The sequence below is a fragment of the Terrapene carolina genome, unplaced genomic scaffold (genome assembly GCF_002925995.2).
Source record: "Terrapene carolina triunguis isolate 2854851 unplaced genomic scaffold, T_m_triunguis-2.0 Scaffold234, whole genome shotgun sequence".
NCBI classification, from domain to species: domain Eukaryota; kingdom Metazoa; phylum Chordata; order Testudines; family Emydidae; genus Terrapene; species Terrapene triunguis.
Genome location: NW_020664585.1, coordinates 18,555,122 through 18,564,066, shown reverse-complemented (window position 1 = coordinate 18,564,066; position 8,945 = coordinate 18,555,122). Strand labels below are relative to the sequence as shown.

The 8,945-nt window shown below is 42.8% G+C and overlaps 1 protein-coding gene across 2 annotated transcripts in view; it reads right to left on the bottom strand.

Moving 5' to 3' along the window:
* Nucleotides 1-1,241: 1,241 nt before the first annotated feature.
* The window catches only part of DGCR2 (DiGeorge syndrome critical region gene 2), a 71,944-nt gene continuing 64,240 nt past the window's right edge, over nucleotides 1,242-8,945 (bottom strand). For both annotated transcript variants that reach the window (XM_024219458.3, XM_024219459.3), the window contains 3 exons: nucleotides 6,241-6,393; nucleotides 4,507-4,743; nucleotides 1,242-2,769 (listed from right to left, as the gene is read on the bottom strand). In XM_024219458.3, the coding sequence (XP_024075226.1) occupies nucleotides 2,528-2,769; nucleotides 4,507-4,743; nucleotides 6,241-6,393 (632 nt within the window). In that variant the 3' untranslated portion in view covers nucleotides 1,242-2,527. The remainder of the gene's footprint in view (nucleotides 2,770-4,506; nucleotides 4,744-6,240; nucleotides 6,394-8,945) is intronic.

Here is an 8,945-nt window from a genome sequence, read left to right as displayed (position 1 = left end):
ACTGAGTGAGCTGCTTTGTTCACAGCAGAGTTTTCCCATTTACTGTTAATCTTAACAAAAACAGGGAAAAGCTGTAGCCTTTACTCCACCACTGAAGTGGGAATAGATCAGAAGCTATGAAAAATATTACACTCAGACATCTACAGAAAAGAGTCCATATTTGGAATAATTACAACCATGAGCCATCACGAAATTGAGTTGAAACCAAGCTTATTTTCATATAAATGTACCACTGAGAAACACGTGAAAGTAAAAACTGACTGAGGTCAGATTCACGCAGTCTTGTGAGACATGTGAGGTAAGGTATCTGTTCACCTCAGCCAGGAAGCTATTAGAAGAGACAAAAACAAGCCTAAAGGCCTTTCATTATTGCGCTAGGAAGCTATATAGAATGAATATTCCACCTGGCTTTAAAGGAACAATAAGAAAGAAGTTTGCCATTGGCCGGTGCTAACAAAATCCTTTCTGGAACAGTTCGGAGTAGACACTTTGTATCCTAACCATGTGAACTGGGATACTCTGTCCTATCACATAGTGTAGCCAGCTTTATAGAAGTGTTAACTCTGCAGCCTGGGAGACAAACTCATATCCCAGAGCTTAGCTTCACCTAGTTTGTTGCAGCACAAAGGGTACCATCTACAGCATGTATTTATTAATCACCACCCAGAAACACGCACGCACTCGTACAGATAAAACTAAAGAAAAATCAGTACATACAATGTATAAAACGTATGAATGTGCTCCAAAAGTGCACAAAACCCGCTTTATTTTCATACTTCAGAAATGCTTGATATAGTCATAAGCTGTATGCATGGCTCTGACTTCTGCTATCCCCTCCACTTGACTGGACCAGGACTCGAATTAAGAGGAGGAACTGGCAATGACTCCATTGGGTGGAGAACTGTGCCACTCATTTTAAAACAGATTATAAGTTAAACAGTGAATGGTAACAGGCCATGTTTACAAGATTCCCCAAGTGGAGGGACTTTTCTAACAGTGCTTCCTAATGCACTCACACCTGCATTAGCAGCACATGTGAGAGCTGTGTTTTACACTCCAAGGGGTTTAAGATTGTTAGCAAGTGCCTGAATTTCAAGAGACACTAAATACAACCTGGGTGATGAAAATCAGGTGTTTTGTGCGAACAGGTTGAACTATCAAGCCACTCCCCAAGTACAATAGGGCAGATAGCAAGATACCAAATAGAAAGTAGCAGCATTTACAATGGGGGGGGGGGGGGGGGGGGGGGGAAGTCAGCTACGCTGGGAAAGCACATTGCTGGGGTAGGATCCCATTAATCAATCCTGTACCATTTCTCTGTAACTAGCAAAATTAACCAAAACAGCACAATACCCTTCCCATGCAGTGCTTTCTTCCTGTCCCGCTAGGCTTGCTACCTTTCATAAGGCAACAGGACAACACTCACGAGAAGTGTTCAGTACAAATTCCTTATATGACTAACTTGATCTGCTCTGACTGTGGGGACTGCTACAGTAAGTCAGGGAGAATCAGATGCAAGAAAGATGGGGTAGAAGAGAAAGGAAACCCCGTGTACATTAAAATCACTTCATTTTGAGAACACTAAAACTAAAAAAAGTATTCAATATTCATAAAATCCAAGCCAATAGAATCCATCTTTGCCTAATTTGAAAGTTAAGTTTAGTGAGTGATTGACAAAAGCCTCATGTTGTAGTACACAAGTTAGTTTTGCTAATTTAAATGAAGCTAGATTTAATGGAAAGGGATGATTTAAAGGTTTAACACAATGGAACAAATCTCAAATGACTGAAGTATCAATTAGGGAGTTAATCCCTTCCCATCTCTTCCCCAAAGCACTACCTAACATGTGCTGTGCCTCTACTAAAGAGATGCCAGTATTATAGACACATCCTTGTTTATGAATCAGAAGTTTACCTCTCAGTACAAGATTTGCAGCTACAGATAAATAAATAAGTTGTAACTGCAAATCCCAGTTTTGTTTTGCTCAATACCCATTTCCACAGAAAGCAGAAGAAATCAAACGTTATGCTGATCCTTTTCATCCTCCAGTTTTTCCATGAGTGTAGCACTGGAGCACAAGAGACAACAGATTACATGGCGACTGCCCCTTCTCCTCTTTTCTTGTCAGTGTCCACTTCCTGGGTCCCACGGTATTCAAATTCAAAACAAGCTTTTTTCTGATGTCGATTTTTTTTTTGTTTCCGCTCTGTGATTAAAAAAGAAAAAAGCTACCCATGCTTTTTCCTCTTTAGAAGAAGTCAAAGAAAATTCTCTGCACCTTCTTTCCCATAGCCAGTGGAAAAAAAGTACAGGTTCCACAATCCGTATTTACAGGACAAACTAATTAGTGAATGAATGACAGCCAAAAACAAGAGGCACAGTCCTATACTAGAACATAAAAGCAGGGTGCTCAAAATCAAAGTGGAGCTTCCTTCTGAAGTTCACCCCATGGATTAGTGTTTGCCTGTACAGCTCTGTGCAAACAGTTGCTCATATTATTTCTGCCAGCAGTAAGCATTTTATTCCTTTATACAATGGTATTAAGAGAACAGTGACTGTGGCGGCTTCCTGCAAGAGTGTCTGCCGGTGTGTTTTCGCTGAGGGGCGTGTCGGGAGGTACAAGGAAGGTGCTACTATCTGCAGAATCTTCTAGTTCCACGGAAGAAGGGCCAACTGAGGGAGGATGAGATTCCTCAGTAAGCTGTGGTGATAAATCACTGTTTCCTAGTGATGGTTGACTGCTCTGCACTGTCTGGGAGAGAACGCCATCTGCAAGGGAGAAAGGCAAGAAGAATCAGAAAGCTCTGGCCTATCAGTGTGTACTCTGGGTGGTTATTCTATGAGGAAGTTGCATTTAAGTTTGTTTGATTGTCATATGAGGTGCTCCTCACACCTAACCCCAGAAAGACCAAACAAGTAACTGGCACACATTGCAGGAGTTAAATCTAGCTAGTCGGTCCAAAGAGACAATATTTGGTATAAGCAATAACATGACAGGATGTGACTCATTAGTCAACACGTATACTTTGAGTGTGCAGCACTTCATGAATGTGCACTTTTTAAAATAAATAAGGGATTGGTTGCTTAAGTCACTTTAGAAATATAAATACCATTACTGTATCACTAACATACAAATCTATTAAAAATGAGAACATTTTGCAAAGTCTAGTTTACTCTGCTATTTTTGTAGGCTATTCATCCAAGGACATTTGAAACAGACAAGTCAGTTTCATGTTTCTAGTTAGTTTTACTTGCAACGTTCTCAAGCACTGAAAGTGCTGTAATGCTTTGGCTAGAAATTATTATAGAAAAATGTTTAAAGTTATACTAACTGCTTTCACCAAAATTATTTTTGTTTTGAAGTTTCATAAAAGCTTCTGATAGATAGCATCTGCAAAACCTAAATTTAAGGTCAGTATCTCTTAAACTATGAACCCTGAACTCCACCTTGCTCTTCCTTGATGCCAAATACTGGCATTTATAACTTCAATGGCTCAGAATTCAGGGTACAGAGACTGTTGCTGCATTTGAGTCTCCCCTATTTAGGTAGTTTTGTTTGGATGTGTTCCTCATTTGTATGCCATTAACATATGCACACTTCAAGAATTCCAGGATAGCAAAAGTATACTCAAAGGTGATGGTAACTGCATGTATATGTAGAGCTCTCAGAGCATATTACTGGTTTACATTTTAGTTACCTTTATAAACATTCAACCCAAAACAAAATAAAAAAAACATTCCTCGAAAAGCTTATAATATATTGAAGACACTTGTCAATTTTTTTTTGAACTTCGAAATACCCTAAGGTGTCCATCATCCTGGTATCAAGAGTACTGAAGTGTTAGTGACCTACCGTTTGTTTTATAAAAATTCATGCTTCATCTCAGCTCAGGATGTAATACAACAATATCAACTTTTAGTTGACCACCTACGACAACTAAAGGACTAAACCTTCAATTAAACAAAACACAACCTTCATCAGGCAAAGGCCTGTATGAATAGGTGAGCTGTGCATGGAAGGTGTGCTCTGTAAGGCATGGAGGAAACGAATTCCAGCATCAAGAACCCTCCTGTTGTGATTACTCCGCCAGCATACACCAAATTTACCTATCAAGAGACTGTTTACTCTCCTGCCTCCAGCTGCTGTAGTTTAGGTTTCCTCCATCATATTTAAGTCATAAAAAACTTTAAAGAGGTGAAGTCTAAGAGCTAAAAACAAGTTTGCAGCACTCATACAAATACTGATTTAGAGGCCCAGCGAATTTTAGTATTAAGAGTAAAATTATTATAGAACAAGATTTGTATTAAAACATTTGCCACAAAAAGTGAAAGATTCGATTCTGAAATATATCATTGCTCTTCTATCATAGAATCCCTAAAATAGGTGTACGTTCCAGTTTAGTTTAGATTATCTTCCCTTTAAGCAGAACAAAAGAGGACTGGAGTGTTCCTCGTAAGATATTTGTTACCAAGCTCGTAAAATTATCAAAACTCCTGCCCACGTACCTGGAGTAGAACAAAGGATACTGTCTGGATTGATGGAAGCCTCATACGGAGGAGGCGGGTCATCAGGATGCTGAATATCAGGATATTTGTAAGCTGTATAGGGTGGTGGGGGGTCATGGAAATGAAATGCCCCGCCTTCCCCATCATCTGAAAGATGCAGCGGAGTAAGGCCAGTTCCGAAACCATCTGGACCATAATCAAAACCAGGCATCCTGCGGCCCAAGTTAAAATGGTGCACTGTTTAAAAGAATAAAATATGAGAAAATGTGTGGCTTTATCCCATTTCCTTTCCCCCCAGACTAAGGCCCACCTCTGCGCCTTCTTCCATTCTGCCCCTTATTCACAGAATCTCTCCTAAAACCTACATAATGAAGCCATACTTTTGCCTCATTCAAATTCACCCTAAATCCCACAATGCTACTGTCATGCCTAAATGTCAGTCATCCAGAAGCATATATAAACCTTAGCAAACCACCACGAAACATCTATCATTTCTCTCTCTCCCCCCACTCATTTGTCCTCACCCATGTCATATCTAAATTCTAGACTTTAAAGCTCTTTAAGGTCGGGATCTTGTCTATTTGTTCTACAAGGTGCCCAAGCACACCTTGGGGCATGGTACAAATGTTATTACCATTGATATTCCCTCAACGAATGGATAAAGAGAAGAATGTTGGAACTCTTGATAAGGGTACCATGTCAAATGAGGACTTTATCATGTGAGCAAGTATACTAATCAGGCACATTAACTAACGTTTCTACCCATTAGCCTACCAATCAGAGAAGGAGAAACAAGACTGGTGTCAGTACAAGATCTTTAGAAAGATCAGGCGTGCCCCACAGAATTAAATTTTTTGAAAATCATGACAATTAGAGCCAGTATGCAGAGGTGTTCAGATACAGCCACTGAACAGGTCAGCTCATAGCCAGACTCCCATTTCCACTTGCTCTCTTTACATGGTAGAGACTTGTAATTCTACTACTAAGGGCTTGTCTACACAGGGAATTCATGGGGAAGTTAGTGTACAACAGCTAGGCTGTGAATGTAAGGTGCAGAAGCTATTCCACACTATTACCCCATGTGAACATTTGGATTCCACACTAAGATGCCTGTGTGCAGTTTAGGTTAATCCACTTTGGAAGTACGCTTATATAACTGAGCTAAAGCTGCAATGTGGGTGAGGCAGTATCTTTTATTGGACCAACTTCTGGTGGTGAGAACCAAGCTTACACAGAGCTGCTCTTCAGCTGGGAAGTGTACTCAGTGTCACAGCTAAATACAAGGTGGAACAGATTGTTTAGTATAAGTAGTAAACACATTTCAAGGAACCAATCAAGGTGAAGGGGACAGCTATAAATCAGTGTCTCTATTCAGTCCATGATTTTTAGTACCTAGCAAAGTTATGAATTTAAGCTCCCAGGTTTATCCTTTGATGAATAAACGGGGGAGGATCCCAGTGCCCAGGCTCCAGTCCGAGCGCCTACACATTTTACAGCCCTGCAGCCTGAGCCCCACAAGCCCACGTCAGCTGACAGGGCACCCGCGGGTGTTTAATCGCAGTGCAGACACACCCTTTGAGTACATTTCCCAGACCTGAAGAGCTCTGTGTAAGCTCGAAAGCTGGTCTCTCTCACCAACGAAGATATTACCTCACCCACATTTGTCACTCTAATATCCTGGGACCAACACAGCCACAACACAACTGGCTAAAACTGCAGTTACAGAATACTTACAATTTACTCCAATCAAAGACTCAATGCGCTCTCTGCGTCTCTGGCGCAGCCGGTGGACCATGAAGAGCAGCAGAGATAAGATAAGGAAGGAGGAAATGCAGCTTACTATCAGCCGCATTCCACTTGCCATCGAGTCAAATAAACTGTTGCCATCTGTTAGGTGAATTAAATTAAAAACAAAATACAAAAAAACAATTACTACTTTGACCAAGTGTTATTTTTCTTGAAGTTTTCTTTCAATACTGGGGAAGTATGAACCTAGAGTGAAAATTAATATCTAGAGTGAAAATTAATATCTAGGTTTTAAACTTATCTATATTTCATACATGCAGAAAATTGTATAATAAAAAAGTTATTAGGAAATCCATCCAATTTGCTCAAGGTCACACTGCAAGCCAATGGCAGATCCAGGAATTGTACCAGATATCTACACTCCCACTTCTACGCCATATCCACTAGTTCCAGATCCTTGGACCTCCTATTGAGAAAGTTTCCATGTTCCTCAAATGGCATGCACTAGAAGTGTATTATTTGTACCATAAATAAGAATCATCATCATTTTTAAGGAGAGTACACATGCAGATGATTTTTTGTATGAAAATATACACAAGTGGCCAAATCCTGTCCCCTCACATAAATCTCATGTTAGAGGCCTTTGAGTAGAGGACCACCACAGGGTTAGGAGGGGATTGAAGCAGGACATGGGCATTTGTCCAACTTGGCCACAGCAGTTATTGCAGATCACAAGCTCTACTAACTAGAAGCCCAGGTGTGCACATCTCTCCCAAATAAACATTCCACCGACGGGTTTGTAGCCACTGAATCAGGGCAGCTCACAGATCCACTAGCCACTACCTGGCCCACCCAACTCAGACTATGGGTACGTCTACACTACGCGATTAATCCGAATTTAGATAATTCGAATTTGGGAAACAGGTTGTATTAATTCGATTGTATGCGGCCACACTAAGCACATTAATTCGGTGGTGTGCGTCCATGTACTGGGGCTAGCGTCGATTTCTGGAGCGTTGCACTGTGGGTAGCTATCCCATAGCTATCCCATAGTTCCCGCAGTCTCCCCTGCCCATTGGAATTCTGGGTTGAGATCCCAGTGCCTGATGGGACCAAAACATTGTCGCAGGTGGTTCTGGGTACAGCCTCACCCCTCCCTCCCTCCCCCCCTCCCTGCATGAAAGCAACGGACGGCAGACAACCATTTCGCGCCTTTTTTCCTGGCTGAACGCAGCAGACTCCATACCACGGCAAGCATGGAGCCCGCTCAGCTCAAGACAGCAGTCATGAACATTGTAAATACCTCGCGCCTTATCGTACAGTTTATGCTGAACAAGAACCTTGAAAACCAGGCGGAGAGGAGCAGGCTACAGCAGCGCGGCGACGAGAGTGATGAGGATATGGACATGGAATTCTATCGAACCGCGGGACCCGGTGCTTTGGAGATCATGCTGTTAATGGGGCAGGTTATAGGCATGGAACGCCGATTCTGGGCCCGGGAAACAAGCACAGACTGGTGGGACCGCATAGTGTTGCAGGTGTGGGACGATTCCCAGTGGCTGCGGAACTTTCGCATGCGTAAGGGCACTTTCATGGAACTTTGTGACTTGCTTTCCCCTGCCCTGAAGCGCCAGAATACCAGGATGAGAGCAGCCCTCACAGTTGAGAAGCGAGTGGCAATAGCCCTGTGGAAGCTTGCAACGCCAGACAGCTACCGGTCAGTGGGGAATCAATTTGGAGTGGGCAAATCTACTGTGGGGGCTGCTGTGATACAAGTAGCCAAAGCAATCACTGAGGTGCTGCTACACAAGCTAGTGACTCTGGGGGATGTGCAGGTCATAGTGGATGGCTTTGCTGCAATGGGATTCCCTAACTGTGGTGGGGCGATAGATGGAACCCACATCCCTATCTTGGCACCGGAGCACCAGGGTACCCAGTACGTAAACCGCAAGGGGTACTTTTCAATGGTGCTGCAAGCACTGGTGGATCACAAGGGACGTTTCACCGACATCAACGTGGGGTGGCCGGGAAGGGTTCATGATGCACGCGTCTTCAGGAACACTAATCTGTTTAAACGGCTGCAGCAAGGGACTTACTTCCCGGACCAGAAAATAACCGTTGGGGATGTTGAAATGCCTATCGTTATCCTTGGGGACCCAGCCTACCCCTTAATGCCATGGCTCACGAAGCCATACACAGGCAGCCTGGACAGGAGTCAGGAGCTGTTTAACTACAGGCTGAGCAAGTGCAGAATGGTGGTAGAATGTGCATTTGGCCGTTTAAAAGTGCGCTGGAGATCACTACTAACTCGCTCTGACCTCAGCCAAAGAAATCTCCCCATTGTTATTTCTGCTTGCTGTGTGCTCCACAATCTCTGTGAAAGTAAGGGGGAGACCTTTATGGCCGGGTGGGAGGCTGAGGCAAATCGCCTGGCTGCTGATTACGCACAGCCAGACACCAGGGCGATTAGAAGAACACACCAGGAAGCAGTGTGCATCAGAGAAGCTCTGAAAACCAGTTTCATGACTGGCCAGGCTACAGTGTGAAATTTCTGTTTGTTTCTCCCTTCATGAAAACCAGCCCCCTTCATTCTCATTCATTCTCTGTAAGCAACCCACCCTCCCCCCAGCTTTCTTTCAAAGGTAATAAAGTCACTATCGTTTAAAAATCATGTATTCTTTATTAAGTGATTA